The sequence below is a fragment of the Pomacea canaliculata genome, linkage group LG8 (genome assembly GCF_003073045.1).
Source record: "Pomacea canaliculata isolate SZHN2017 linkage group LG8, ASM307304v1, whole genome shotgun sequence".
Taxonomy (NCBI): domain Eukaryota; kingdom Metazoa; phylum Mollusca; class Gastropoda; order Architaenioglossa; family Ampullariidae; genus Pomacea; species Pomacea canaliculata.
In genome coordinates this window covers 20,072,465-20,088,610 of record NC_037597.1, presented here as the reverse complement: position 1 = coordinate 20,088,610, position 16,146 = coordinate 20,072,465, and the positions used below count along the sequence as shown (strand labels likewise).

The 16,146-nt window shown below is 39.8% G+C and overlaps 1 protein-coding gene across 1 annotated transcript in view; it reads right to left on the bottom strand.

The window, feature by feature from the left end:
* LOC112570418 (signal-induced proliferation-associated 1-like protein 2) overlaps positions 1–16,146 on the bottom strand; it is a 47,064-nt gene that overhangs the window by 12,489 nt on the left and 18,429 nt on the right. The window contains exons 2-17 of the mRNA XM_025248833.1: positions 14,908–16,079; positions 13,838–14,830; positions 12,500–12,651; positions 11,785–11,970; positions 11,426–11,501; positions 10,768–10,866; positions 10,471–10,574; positions 10,104–10,261; positions 9,794–9,900; positions 9,302–9,436; positions 8,180–8,277; positions 7,571–7,716; positions 7,323–7,437; positions 6,699–6,949; positions 5,806–5,958; positions 2,330–2,679 (exon numbers count right to left, since the gene is read on the bottom strand). Of these exons, the coding sequence (XP_025104618.1) occupies positions 2,330–2,679; positions 5,806–5,958; positions 6,699–6,949; positions 7,323–7,437; positions 7,571–7,716; positions 8,180–8,277; positions 9,302–9,436; positions 9,794–9,900; positions 10,104–10,261; positions 10,471–10,574; positions 10,768–10,866; positions 11,426–11,501; positions 11,785–11,970; positions 12,500–12,651; positions 13,838–14,830; positions 14,908–15,439 (3,655 nt within the window). The 5' untranslated portion in view covers positions 15,440–16,079. The remainder of the gene's footprint in view (positions 1–2,329; positions 2,680–5,805; positions 5,959–6,698; positions 6,950–7,322; positions 7,438–7,570; positions 7,717–8,179; positions 8,278–9,301; positions 9,437–9,793; positions 9,901–10,103; positions 10,262–10,470; positions 10,575–10,767; positions 10,867–11,425; positions 11,502–11,784; positions 11,971–12,499; positions 12,652–13,837; positions 14,831–14,907; positions 16,080–16,146) is intronic.

The following is a 16,146-nucleotide window of genomic DNA, read 5'->3' as shown; positions in this document are numbered from 1 at the left end:
GACGACATGGGTGTTGGTGGGGATTGAATCCCTGGTGGTGACGCACAGGCGCTGTCAACATCTCCCACCCCACCCCTCAATGTGCAGAGCATCACTCTAGCACTCAGTCCAGGTACTCAACACCCGAACTCTCGCAAGCCACGTCATCAACTGTCACTCTGCGCTCCCCGTCGCTCCCACGTGTCCCCCCAGTTTTGATGTTTTCATCGTAAGCCCAGTGGGATTCTGAGCACGCTGGACCACACTAATGGGCCACTACAACTACAACATCTGGCCCCACAGTACCCTCTTCTTAATGAACCTGGCCACATATAACGACTTTTCATGAGCCAGCATAAAGTGCGCCTCTAAAGCTCTAGATGAAGGACACGGCATGCGACATCTTCAGGAGAAAAGCGAGCAGCCATAAAGTTAAAAGCGGTTAAGCCAGGTCCACCCACCCCCACAACCCCCAACAACCTCCTTACAGCTGCACCGCCACGTGACAGTGAAATACTGCAGCATGCCACGGCACTTGTTGAACCAAGTGTGACCCACAACTGTCGTGCTATTATATATGTGTCGACAGTCATATTCAACGCTAGAGCTGCGATGTCGGCAACACGACACACTGGGTTGTCCCGTGTACAGTCAGTACAAAGAGCCGACCCTCCCTCCATGAAAAGCTGTTAGAAACCATACACAGGTGAGTATATCTCCTTGGCAAATACAGGTAACGTTTGCACGTACAGATAAGGTACACAAATTTGCTTAGAAAACACTCCACCCGTTTAAAAAAAAACTCGGAGCAGCAAAAAAGAATGAACACAAACACTCAGACCGCCTACCAACCGAACCATCGGCAGAATTAACAGAATGAAGAAGTAGATGTAGCAGGCAAGGTTTAAGTCACCGGACATCACAAATAAAAACCTGAAACAAAAAATAAAGTTTGACTTCCAACTGAGGGAGGTCTTTGACTTCTGGCCAATCAGTTCTGACGGCGCTGGCTGGCACACGGGGTGGGTAAGGGGTCAGTCTGACCGGGTACACTTCCTTGCTTTCCAAACGAAGTTGAAAAAGAAAATTTACTGCAGCAATGGGTACCAAAGAACTTTCCAGAGGAAGGCGACACACACACTCAGGACAGCGGCAGTCTGCTTGAACAACTGTTTCCTCTAGACCAGACCTGGGCAAAGGCCGGCCCGCCTCCTGTGTCTGACCGGCCCGCCCGCTGGTCGGCCCACCAGTATATATACTATATATACAGTATTGGGTAAAACTCAGTTAACTATAGTAGTCCGGCCCTCTAAAACCATCCCAATTCTCATGCGGCCCCTTGAGAAAATTAATTGCCCACCCCTGCTCTAGACACGTTTACCTTATCTGCTCCCCACCTCTTGGTGTTCCTACTGAACGCTCTGACTGCTCCCTACACAAGGCTAACAAATAACAAACACGGTGAAACTGTAAATCACACTACACCTTGTCTTCTAAAGTGGCCTGCTTGTGAAACAGTTTAATTAAAGCTGCTTTACTTAAACGGAAATCTATGAATCAACAAATCTTGTTATTTCAATTTAATTCTATGTACGCTGATTTACTGCAATAAGCATTCTTTGGACTTGCATGGCTTTGTTCAATGAAGGACCAGTGTGTGCAAACTGGGATCTGACACGGACAGCAGAGGGAGGGGGAAAGTTGCTGGTTTAGGCAATGGAGGAGAACAAGAAAGCAAGGAGAGAGAACTTTGCAGAGCGAAGACACAACACCCAGAGTTGGGCAGCTTTGCTCTCAGCCAGATAACAAATGCTGCAGACCATGTGCACACATTTAGTTCTTCCTCCAGTGGACAAAAGGCAGGTGAAAGGACTGCATTAACTACAACATAAAGAATATGTGGGAGTAGGCCACACTGTAACTACCAGAATACTCAAGTTTTGTATATCATGGTGATGAAAAGATCATGATTTAAAGACAATCTTAAGTAATGCACAGGTGAGAGAGAGTAGGGAAGGAAGTGGTGGAAATGGTGAGAAGGAATCCTTGTGTTCGTCAGAAAAGGGAATGCACATTTGCATGTCGATAAATCAGTGCAGGAAGAAAAGAAAAGGAGGGAAAGTCAGAAAGCCAGGGTTATTAGCTCAAAACATCAAAGTAGAAATGTATCTGCATAACAAAATACAGTACATAGCTCTTTAAACTGCATTAGTGTGTTAACACACCAAGTAGGTTCAAGCAACATTATACATAAAGTTTCAGCAAAATTATGGCCACATGTGTAAGCAAAATAAAGAGCTTCTCCATGAAATAAAAACTAAAAATAACAATAAAAACAAAATTTACTCACTGGAAAGAGAATAGTCTGAACTGTCGTGGGAACCATTGCGGGAATGAAGTTCATCGCCTGAACTTAAATGCCCATCATGACTGCCACGACTAGATCCATACACATCCGATGACTCTTGTCGCGAATGGCTGTAGAAAGAGGACCCTCTTCCATCGTCTGAACCCCGTCCTGACGACAAGGTGGAGTCGGAATAACCGTGAACGCTGATGCTACTGACTGCTGAAATGGGCTGCTCTGTATGTGCGTAGGAGTTGCTGTTGTTCTGTTCAGATGATGATGAGGCAGTCTGCACTGCTGCTGCACTGTTGATGCTTGTGCGGCTTCCCAGCATACTTGGTTTGCCGTCTCCCCTGCCAGCATTTTAACACTTGAGTAATGGAGAAACAGACTTGCTATTATGCTCTAATTACTTTCAACAATTAAGAAACCAGCACAGCAAATTTAAAGAGTTCCTAGCTTGATAAACACATGCTAGATACCTTCTTCTCTGGTTCTTCATGTTTGTGCACTGATTTTCTTTTGTATATTTTTTTGATGTTCATATCATATGCATTTTTGTATTTTTACATTGTCAACTGCAATACATGATAAATATATGATGTTCTGAGACTTGCCACAGATATTACAAAGTGTATGTCTATATGCATGTCCACATGCTATTGTTTGTAATGGTGAAGACTGGTGTCTTGCCACATAGCAGAACCTTCATTAACACACCAGTGACAGATTGAGCTATTCCTGTGCCTCTAGTCTTTGTGTTTGTTCCTCTTGAAATCACCTTAGTTTAAAACGTTTCATTTTCTGCAGCCTGCTGCATCAGTACAACATAATATTTATAACCCTTTCTTTGGTTAAATCTCCCATTTCTATCACAGAGAGCTAATCACGTGTCATGCCCAAAGGGTGAAGAACCACTACGTAAATGGAGATGCGACACACACCACAATGCCAACAAAGATAAAGTTAAATCAACCTCTTCAAACTGTTCTTATCTGGGTCTTGCAACAAGCTGTATGAAGACAAATTATGTACACAAATGAACACCTGTTACAGGCGGACACCTTAACAATGAACTCTGCATCCCACATCGTTCCTTGCTGTACTCATGCTTAGTGCACACACATACATATTTGAGCCAGTGGACTTCCACAGGTGGATGTGATGAGAGAAAGAGAGAAAAACAAAGGAAGAAAAGTGATGTGTAATAATGACATTATGATTCTGAAAGTAAAGCTTATCTTTTCGCTCAGCAATGTAAATTTACTCATAAAACAAACTAATTATAAAAAACTTTGTATAGTGAACTTGTTTCTTTTTTTCCAAAATCAAAGTTGATGTGCAATCTCCCACTTACGTAAATGTGTTAATTAAAATAACAATTATGCAAATGTCAATGGCTTCCACTGTTACCAACGATATCAAAACCTGCTTGCCATGAAGTGTGATTCATGCCAAGTGCCAGAAGATTAAGATATTCTAAAAAGCAAAACTTCCCTACAGAGTACATCAAGAAAGCAGACCTCACTATGCAGCAATCTATATACAATGACATTTTAACGAAAAACATCTGGCTTATGAAATGCAATGATGAAACAGGCAAAAGGGCAAGTGACAAAGAAAATAAGTGGCTTCTAGGGCAATGCTTGTGTCTCAGATCGATACTTTTTGAAAGTTTTTATAATATAGTGACGGTTGATGAGATGGGCTGGACAGGATAGGTGTTCTGAACACAGTTGAAACTGTTGCATCTAAATACACATATTCCATAAAGCTCTTACAGAACTAAAGGCATTTAACACATCAAACTATATTATGTGTCAACATCAACCTAATCAGAAACATCTATTATCAGCTTGAAATACACTCTCACTGGTTTCTGGATGCAAGCAGAACTGAGCAAAGAACCAACACCTGTATTACAGGTTGCACATGTCAATACCCTGAGATCAACAGGTTGCATGTGTCAATACCCTGAGATGAATAGGTGAAAAGATAGCAGCACTGATCACAATAACACATCCCAAAGATCACGGCATCCATACCAAATGAGGTAAGATTAGTAATTTGAGCCAAAAAAGTAAATGAAGACCAGACTCTGTGTGATGACAGTTTCAAATGGGAACTATATAGAAAGAAGGTAGCCCAGGCACTATGTGTAATGAAAGTTGTAAATGATGAAGCACAGAAGTATTCTGTGCCAATGGTTCCAGTTGCAGGTTAATGACAGGGTGAGAACTTTATTAATGTTATCTTTGACCAGATAATAAAGAGTGCATTCTATCATAGGTAACAGAACATATTACAGTTATGTTTAAACAAAGAGGAACTGTGTTGGGAGGAAACCCTGCAGATTACAATCTTGCCACAAGGATACCACAGTGAAAAACACGGACTATAGTGGATACTATTTTCTACGTAAGTACATGATACAGGCTTCTAAGCATTATATTGTACATGTGCACTAGTAAATGTGACTGTATAAACATGCATACAAGAGCCTAAAAAAACATTTTGGACATACAGACCCTTATGATTCTATAATTTGTTAATTGTGGTCGTTTTATTGCGTATTTACAAATCAATGCATTTTCAACAGCCTTGGTTTACAGCTAAAGCTCTGAAGGGAATCAGCAAAGGGAGTTAATTAAGCATTCTTATCACAGCTGGAATAATCAAACACATAATAGTTTCAGTCAACTAACATGGTCAAAAAGCAGACCATTCACACACTCTTATCCACTTATTTGCCCTTTTTAAGAGTATCCTAGTCGACACATAGAGTATGAGCTATGATAACTTAGTGTTGTAAATTGATAATGTGATTTCTGAATAACATTTCAGATTTCACATTCTTAAATTCATACTTTATTGTAAACTTTGGAAGAAGACCAAAATAAATAATTTTACATCAACTATTGCAAACTTTCTCAAATTCTTTATATGCACATTTAGAGACTACATCATCAGGAGTGAATATCTTTTCCTCGGGTTTATAGTGAAGAAGCCACGTGAACAAAAAAAACCAAAACAAAACAAAAAAAACCCTGATTGAATGACTAAACAGAAAGGGAAAGGTAAAAAACCCTTTGTTTCTCATCATCATGACCTTGGAAAAACTAACATCATCCACTTACCTCTATGTCATTTGGCTGATGACATAACTTCAACAGAGTATATAAATATGCCATGTAAGCAGATATAATCTAAAAATGTATCAAACTGTCAGCAATGTCCTTTTGCAAATACTGACTTAAGTTAACTTAGAAAACTTATTTGAAAATCTAAAAAGTTTGGCAGACTGCAAGTGCGATGCAGGTAATGTGCACAGGAAAGCTCAAGTCAATGTCAAAGCACCCAGGGTCAGGTCAGCGTCAAAGCACCCAGGGACAGAGGTGAGGGGTAAAAAGACACACAGGCAGACAGGCAGGGCAGTCAGGCAGGCAAGGCAGCAAGCCAATATGAAGAGGACTTAATACCTAGATGTGATGGGCAGCTGAGGCAGGCTGAGAGAGGCCCTCTGACTGGCCAGTGGATGTGTCAGAGAATGAGATTGGTCATGGGAGAAGAGGGCAGTATGTAGTGAAACCAACGAGGTGAAGGGCAAATGGGAGCTGAGGGTGATGAAGCCCCTGGACAGGCAAGAGGGATACACATGTCACAGGTGTCAACAAGTTTCTTCCCTTAATATACATAGTCACAATGTTAGCTCCATCTCCTTCCCCCTTTAAATGAGCTTGACAAAGCTCAACTTGCTGCAGCATATTTTATTCCCAGCAATCAGTACCATTTCATAACTATGTGTTCTGACCTATGTACTAACAGGCCACACCTTTCAATTTTACAATTTTATATTCCTCTGATCTACCTCTCAGAAAATGTACCTCAAAAACATTCAATAAACTAGTCATGCAGCCTCACTAAGAGACCATCAGAAACCTAAAATGAGGAAAACATGACATCTACAAGCATCAATTTTCGAGCAGACTCTGTTGTGACTACAGCAACACATCAAAGTGCTGAATTATGAGTGCTAACACAAACATTTCAGTTTAAAGATAAAAATAATGACTAATGAGAGACACATTTTTAAATTCTGTGGCAAGCAGGGCAAGACAGCACTCTGAAAGTCAATCTTTCTCCAAAGCTGTGCTATTAATGCATTCTGATTGCACATATATGTATATATCTGGAAAAAAACCCCCTAAAAATATGTTCTTTAATAATTTAATATTTGGTTGGTTGATTACAAAAGACAAAAGAAGACCTCCCAAAACTATATTAATTCTACTTTATATAAATAAGTAAACATTAATAGCTCAAAAGTCTGTAACTCAAATACTCTATAAGAAAAAGCAAAAATAAAAAGTACCTCGGAGTTCCATCTTCCAGTGGGGGAACCACAACTACTTTAACAACAGCTGAAGTCCTCAGCAAGTCCACGATCTGATCATGCGTCAATGTGATGGTGGCCACTTTACAGATCTCCACCAGGCGACTGCCTTTGCGCAGTCCCACTTCCCAGGCAAAACCATATGGCTCTACATCTGTCACAATGCCTTCAGACTGAATGTGAAATCCTAGCTGACCCATCCCATTTCGCTTCAGCACCATCTTGACAGTCTGCCAAGGAAAGAAATATAACAAGCATCACTTTCCCTCCATCCACTTGGTTAAAAATTTCCATCAGCCTTACTAGCCTGTAAACTGTAAATACGTTATTGGTTTTAATAATATTTGATAAAGTAAATATTCCTCTAAAATTGAAAAACCTCCATATTTAAAAACCACACGACTTTAACATTAGATAATAATTAATATATATAACAGGAAGCAACAGGTACTTATAGCCAGTTAAGAGACTTCTGGTGGTATATCACGCTACATCGTTACTCCACACACCCCCTGAAAAAAATGGTGGCCAAAATGTCTCTACCTCAGATTTACTGCAGACCTGTTTTTGATATAAGCACATTTCCCCATTAAAATTACTAACCTCAGTGCCTTGAGAGACTGCTGTAAGCCGTGTTATGATCTCAGTCATTTCTTCCATGTCGCCACTAAATGGTCGCAACAAAATGCATTCACCTTGTCCGAAGTACAGTCTAATGCTGCAAACAAGCATACACAAAAATTATCATTCACCTTTTCTGAAAAGGTTTGGAAACCTTTTAAAGAAAGTTATGAGCAAAAATAAAAATGATTGTGGACACACACAAAAAAAAAAAACCACTCAGTACACACCTGGAGGCCTGAAGAGTCCATCCAATGACAGTGCTGCAAGGAATGGTAAAGATGACTTCTTTACTTGTAGTCTCCATCAGCACGATGGTGTCAGCAGCTACTGCCAAAAAGCACTCTGCTTGAACTGCACTGCTCATGTCCTCCACCTGCATGTTCCAAGACCTTGCATCATCTTACCATACTAAACTACAGCAGTACAGCCAACCAGAACAACAACCAAAAAAAAAAAAAATTTGACTGGAGTTACAGATGACTTCAATGATGCTGTTGCATTTAATACAAAGGTTAGTTTCTCCTGACACTCTAACCACAGTTCCGCATGTGCAAAGTCCTGCCTTTTTAATAACATGTAGAAATGTTTGCTTAAAACATATAATTTCACTCAAAAGGTGCACAATATTCCTGAACATTTTCAGAAGCCAGTGTGAACAGAGTCTGATTTCCAACAAGTGATGGTAAGGCTATGAACTACAGACAAAAAGTAAGCAGAATCTTTGCAGTTAGAACAAATAAATCTGCAGTGTTCTGCCATTTGTCTTCCATTCTTTGTGACACAACAGATACAATTTAGGGGTGATGCAGGGAGGTGGAGGTGGAGGCAGAAATTACCTGAACATTCCAGATGAGAGCCCCCTTTGCATACATGTCTGGCACTACTCTATGTCTTGCTTTCTCTTTCTTTCGAACACTCCCCAGGCCAAATTTACCTACAGAACAAACCACATATCAGAATTTATTAAATATTAAATTCTTCAAAGAATTCTAAATTAAGATAATCTTGAAAAAAAGAAAGAAAGAAACAAATAGTAAATATCTGAGTAAGATCAGTATTTTCCACTGGTCAGCCTGAATGCTTTCCTGGCGGAGTGCATGAGAAGCTTAACCCTCTTAGTATGACATAAAAATATAACATTACAATGATGGGTTAATAACTGAAGACTGTGAAGACAATGATGGGTGAAGTATGTCGGTTTCGCAAACCTTGATGTGATTTGGTGGACAAACGAGTGAAGATGAGTTTCTTCTCTCAAACATATGAGGGCTTCCGTTTTTAATCACTGCTGAGTTTAAGTTTGTTACCATGCAGTCTCTGGGGTCATTAATACAGGCTTCTATGGTGCTGGTTGCAAAGTGCAACTATGCCGGTGGAGTGGAGCAGTACAGTTGTGTGTCATCAGCATATGATTGATTTTGCACATTTGTTATAATTTCCTTTTCTCTTCTTGTGTCTCTTTTAGGCTTTTTTGTTCATTCCATAATAACTACTCAATCTCATTCCCAGGTTGCAAATGAGTAAAGCAATATCTGTAGTTATGTCCCTTAGCCTACACACAGAAACGGAATTTTAAAAAATTTGACTATTCTTCACCTCTCTTGAGAAGAGATTTGTATAGATGCAGTTGCAGCAAGTCAATACTATAATATTAAATTATAAAGCATACATAACACATGTAATGTATTATTATTTTTTGTGAAGTAAATATGGTTATCAGTATTGAGGTCTGAGGAAGTTGTGTGTGTGTGTGGGGGTCCCCTTCACCTCTAACCCCCATGAATACTAAGGGCCAGTTATAGCTGACTTTCAATAAATTCTTTTGGCTAAAGATGATGAACAGCCCCTAACTCCTGTGAATACTGAGCTGTAGCTAGTCTAGAGATAATGACTACATTTGTCACCTAAGTTTCCATCACATTCCTACCTTTCCTAAAAAAATAAAATGAAAAACTTACTCAGTTTTGAACCTGAATCTAATGGAGTGTTTGTAACATAGTTGGTGGCAAGATCTTTCAGGTACTCCTGACGAGTTCGCTGAGCCATTGTTCGGAATTTTTCCGACCTGTGAGCAGCATTCTCAGCATTGATGACTACAAAAACAGAAATTTAAGCATACATTTTTAGACTTTCAAAGGGAAAATTAGTCCTGAAAAAAAGAACATAGTAAGTTATACAAGATATTTTCTAGGTAGATCAATTTTATTCAGGAAGTACTTTGCCAAATGGGGACCAAAAGAATCAAAAGTTCCTTGTTTGAGAACAACCTGAAATAGCCAGGTGTTCTTGCTGATGTAGTATTATGTAACACTACATAATTTTATATTAAAAAACCTGTTAAGGTGCATGGTTTTCTGATCTGATTTTTTTTTATATTTGTTTAAATATCACAATCTCAGAAACAGGTAATGAGCCATTACAGTCCATGCTACAAATGTTTTGCAACTCACTTTTGGCCATAAGGAAGTCAACAAACTCTGGTGATTTGCGAAAGGTGCCCCCACTAGGTATTGGGGGTCCAAATGAAGGAACATCTTTAGATCTGGCCACTGCAATGCTGTGGAAGTAGGAAAATAAAAATGATGCAGCAAGTGATCATGTCAAGACCCTTTCCAGTAGCGTTATCTCTTTTTAGTCTTGGGTTCATCTAATGAGACTGAGAATGCAAATTTTATTTCCATTTCATCTGCACTGCCCACATTGGTTTTTTTTACTTTAATGATTCTAATGTCACTTGCAGCAAAGATCCACTCCACTTACCTATATCTTGTATTCTCAGAGTTTGGATTAGACACCCTGATAATGATGAACACATGTTGAAACTGGGAACGCACTGTCTGAGGAGAGAAGGGCAAGGCACCCGGCTCTTGAAATACAACAGTGACGATGTCATTTCCTATGTGGCGTTTTCGTAACAGCTGCAGAAGAATGGCAATGATAACATTACTCCTTTAACTTCTTTCGTTTCTAGTCCCACCATACTTTGGCACCAATAATTTAAACTCCTGCTGTTTGGCAATATTCTTTTACTTTTATATGAAATCTTATTTTTATATGAGAAAACCACAATTGGGGGGTGGGGGAAATCTCCAGTGTTGCAGCAAAAGCCCTGATCTGATCCACTAACCTGTTGATGGTTATTGGCAGTAAAAGGAAGTATTGTGGAGACATGAAACATTATCTCATTGTTGTTAAAGGTGGTGTAGAAAGAATGTAGTCCAGTTGTATCCGCTGAAAACATAGACTAAATGAGTTAATAAAACACAAGAAATGTAGCATCATCAAGCATTCTTGAAAATCCACAAAATTTAAAATTACTGTCACTGGTTCACAAATGATTTGGCTTTCTTTATCAATAAAGAATGAAAATAATTAAACTCTACAAAAATTTAATATTTTTTATTATTAGCTTATATACACTTACTTTTACAGTCCAGACCTCCTCTATACTTCTGGAATCCTTTTAATCTAACTTTTTGACCAATGAGATCTAAAAATTCCTCAAATATTGGGCTGCTGCATTCTGCAAAATAACAAAAACAAACAAAAATCAAAGTTGTATTCAAACAAAATTTGTAAACAAAAGTTATTTCCCTAAAGAGTTTTACATTTCCAAATTGCATGGCCTCTTCAAACCAGCGAAAATGACAAATAAAGAGAAAAGGACAGAAAACTGATTGGATATCCATGAACACTAAGTTCACTTTGATGAGTAACTTAATAATTAAACTTGTGATTTATATACGGGCACAATCAGATTCACAAAAGAGTATGTTTTCAGTGCTTAATAACTTGCTAACCATGTTGCAGATATTTCTTACTGCACAATGACTGGAAAAAAATGTCTCAGATTTTCCACCTCCACTTAATTTCACTGCCACACCTATTTATGATTTTTTATGCTATGAAGAGAAAATTATTTACATGTAGCACTATACAACATGTTGACTATGATGTTGCAGGGTTTGGAGGAGAGGGGGGTAAAAAAGGGAAGAACAACTTGGCAACACAACTGGCACACCATTATGATCAGCTGTAAGCTTTCAACTATTCTGTGTGTATATATATATACCTGAACTCACCATTATTGTACATTTCCTCCTCTGTCGATTGACCAGATTTGCAGTACATGATGCCAACTTTATATGTGGTGCAAATCTGAAAACAATATCATGGTAAAATGACCACATTTCCACTATACCTTTGATGACAGCTACTCTGTTCCAGCCACAATGGCACATTTTAACAATAAGCTACTCCACAAACAATTCCATCTACTTCATTTCCGAAGAAAAGCACTGCATGTTGTATATATATATAAAAACTGAAGTAAATGTTTCTGTAGAGAAACTATTTTGCTCTATTACAGACATGAGGCTTTTGTATACTTTACCTGCAGGAACCAAGACAAAATCACAAAAGTAAAAATGCCACAACACACCCCTTGCTCATCAAGTTTAAGGAGTTGGTCAGCAGTTTTCTGGCCAGGAATAGCTGACTTCAGGCAGGATAACTGCACCTCCCCCAAGGCCATCTCCAGTACATCCTTAATTGGGACACCCCTTGAACCCAGGCGGCTAGAGGATGACACAGCATCCTCCAGTATTGACCCACGAAATGTTGTCAGCTGGTTAAGAGAAAGTGCAAAAAAAGTTCGAGTGCTTTGATCTGATAACAAGGACAAAAAACTAGCCAACGGCAATAATGTAATGCATCATCAGGAATGCAGATGAAAAATTCACAAATAAGCCTGAAAGTGCAATACTAATCCTTCTCTACATATATTACATAAGAGTTGTGCATGTGTGTGTGTGTGCAAGCATGTGCGCACGTGAACAGTCATACATGCTTTCTCTTGCTTTAGTACAGGGATGTCAAACACATGGCCCACAGAATAAAAATATTCTGTAATAATTGTTATTAAATGACTTCAATTAGTTGTAGTGTGCGACCCTCATGACAACACAAATGTGACCCATGTGGCCCTTAGCAGTTATATGCATTGCTAAACAACTCAAAAGGAACCCACCAACCATGGGAGTTAAAAAGTATACAGAGATCAAGTTAGTGCTTTATACAATTTTTGCCACGTATTTTCTTTTTAAGTTTGTTCAAAATAATTATTTTGCATCACTAGTAAACTATGTGCTCTTTACCTCACTGGTTCTGCAGATAATCCGATATTGGTATGTACCATATTCTGCTTTCCCCAAGTTGTTAATCCGTTCTTCAGGATCTAATTTCTCTCTTTTTACGCTTATAGCTATAGGCCCAAGAAACTCATCTGTTCCGAAGTAGTTCTGATGGTCTGAGAAGAATGCACAAGAAATACAACAGGTAAATGCTAGCTGACTAGGTCAGAAGCAGAACAAATTGTCTTGATAACTGTTATTAGTGGGATGACATACAGGTAGTCCTCGGGTTACGACGGTCTCGAGTTACGTCGTGGTTATGACGCTCATTCCGACTTACGAGGTCAGTGCATCAAAGAAAAGGAGGCCATCACCATGAGGTGAAAGTGGATATCATAAGGCAATGTGAGAAGGGGGAAACAGCAACAGAAATTGGCAGGTCATTAGGACTTAGTCGTTCGACTGTCGCTACGATTATCAAGGATAAAGATCGCATCCTTGAACATGTGAAACAATATTTTACTGTACTTATGTTTATTGATAATTATGTAGGGTACCGTGTTAGGATAGGTGTTTGGATAGGCTAAGTGTTTGCAATACTGTACTGTTATTATGGTACAGTACTGTATGAACGTATGGTCCGACTTACGTCGAAATTCGGTTTACGACGCCGAGTAAGAACGGCTCAACGTCGTAAGTCGAGGACTACCTGTATTTGTGAACAAATTAGACAAACAAGCATATGACATGTGGCAACAGAATTCTTGAGAAAAACTACTTACTCTTAAACACTTCTGTGCTTTGCTTAAGTCTTTCTCACTTTTCCCCACTAAAACACACCTACCCTATTCTTCCCCAAAACATGAAAAAGCATGGGTGTATACTTATTCCATCTGAATGTTGACCTTTAACAACACAACAGAACAAGTGCATACAAAAATTCTGCAGTAACCATGTTGGCAGCTTTACAAAGAAACACCATCTTAACAAAACCCCCTTTTTTCCCCCCAATGAATGGTTCTTCGATCTTTTTTCTTCTTTATTCTTCTTATTTGGTGGGAGTAGTGGTAATGTGTGGTAGTAATGGGATACTGCCACTAGTGTGAATTATCTCCTCTCAAACAAAACCTACCATGCAACCCCGATTTCCAGACTTATCATAATATCAGTTTTCCAATTGGGTATAAATTTTTCATACAGGCACAATATAATCTTAAAACAAACAAAACATGCACAATACAAACAATACATACAATAGTTTTGACCCACAGAATGTTAGCCTTTTATAACTTTCTTTAAATTTAAAAAATGTGTCATGTAAAATACACATTATTGTCTCAATTATATACTGAATGTACTTACCATGGCCATAGAAGAAATGGCGGTAGTAATATGCACCATGATCCACATATTCTATTACGTGACCACGATGTGTTATCAGGGGTGGAAGGATTTGTCCTGATGGAGATGGAGAGGAGTCCAAGATAGCTACCCCACAGCATGCTGGATGACGAGCCAGTGACATGGTGAAGAAAGACACACTGGGAGATGGGCTGTTACTGCTGCTGCTGTTGCTGGTGGTGTTGCTTTGTCCTGACTGCTGGGAAGCCAGGTTCTTCAGGGCAGTTAGGACATTGACACCAACAGCCTGCTCATCCTCTCTCCCCAGCTCGTTACGGAAGAATGGGCATGACAAGACAAGATCATTGCTTTTTCCATCACCGGCATCATCGCTGGAAGATGAGTTTGTGAAGTCCTTATCACCACTGACTGCATAGCTGTTGCGCTTGACTGAGGCTGCAGAAGCACCTGTGGTGATGTTTTTCAGGTAGTTTGGAGATGCCCGCATTCTGTCAGACCTGCTCATTCTTACTCCAATGCTCTGACAGTCAAAATGAACAAAGGCCTTCTGCCTCAGCTTTTCCTCCGATGCTGTCTCTTCGCTGCTCTTTTCATCGGCTTTGCTTGAGGGATCACTAGCATCATGTTTGCTACTGCCACCTCGAAGCTTCTTCAAAATGCCAGCACTATTGTCACTTGTTATAGACTTTGCTCGCGCTTTTCTGTCCTTGTGCTTTGACTTTCCCTTTGACTTCCCATGGTCAGAGCCATCATCCTCATCTCTGTCAGCTGATCCATTCAGCAGCTTTTCTCGCAAAAGCTGCTGAAGAGGAGGCTGACTTGGTGTATTCCCATTTTGAAAGTCTTTAATTATCTCTGCATATTTTTCTCCCGTTCCTAAAAGGTCCAGAGATGAGGTGCTTCCATACTCACGATGGAGACTGCCTACTGGCCGCTCATCTTCCACAAATTCTACACTGTCCACTTCTAGGTTGCTGTTGCTTCGATACAAACCTCGGCTGTTTCTTCGCGCACTTGATGGAGTAGACTGGGGATGCTGTTTTTCTGAAATCGCTGTACAGGAGTGGGACAAGCTGGGGAGGTGCGGTGGGATCTCACTGCTTGCTCTTGTCTGTCCCTGTCCTGCTGCTTACCTGTCACAGAAGCTGTGGGTTTGCTCTTAGAAGAATCTACTGCATACGTCTGGGTTCGCGTGCGGCCAGTGTGGGGTCCATGAAAAGTTCTGGAGCGCAGCCGTGACGTGCCAGAGCCAATACGCTCATTATAGGAGCTGCGTAAATCTATAATACCAGCTTTCATCTTGGCACGATAAAAGTTGGTGGACGAAGCAGGTTCAAGCCCTGAGTGCATGATATCTTCCATGGAAGACCTCTGACCCTGCATCTGACCTCTAAGAAGTGCATACTGAGTTTGGCTGCAATCTTTATCTGTAGATCGGCTGTAGGATGACAAGGAGTTTATAGTGTGCCCTGCTCTGTTGCCAGGATCAGGAAGGGTCGGATTGTTCTGACGCTGGTAGTATTCTTCTGCCTGACGCGCCCGCTGCCGGATTGTGTCCAGCTCATTTTGAGACTGTGCCATCACACGACTGTTTGTGGACATGGTTCTGTCCTCTTGAGGTCAAAATCCCCTTTGTGCACAGCATACACACAATAAGCTGACACAATGGTGAACAAAATGTCCTAAAAATGCATCTCAGGTTGCAAAAACGCTGATTTTGACATTGCAAAAGCACAAACCCTATCCAAAATGACAGACAGGTGACTTCGCAGGCTTGTTTTGTCAAGGAATGCACTCATTTCACAACCTAATACATAAAATATGTATAAATAATATGCTGTGTACAGGCAAAACATGCCTGGTTAAAACATCTAAAGCCATATGCACCAATGACAATATGGAATAATCACAAATTCCTTTCTTGAGTGATTGACAGATCTGTGAGAACACACTTCAGAATATCATTGTAATCACACTTCCGCTGAAAACAAAGCATCACAACCATAATAATCCTTTTCATTTTGGCACAATGCCACACAAGATGATCCCATGTCAATAGTCATCTTTCTGTCACTGAAACACTGAGCAACCAAGATGATGTGACTAGCTAATCCAATCTCTTTCATGTCGACACAAAAATTAATCCAGTCTGATGGATGGATGGAGAAATTCTGCTGTTTTGTCGGTTTCCATAATTACTTGCAGTCACTTGACTTTTTCATGATTATATCACACAGCATGTCTGAAACAGACATGTCATTAAGTTACAAATTTAGTTATGAAAATCCAAGTGTATAACTGAAAAAGAA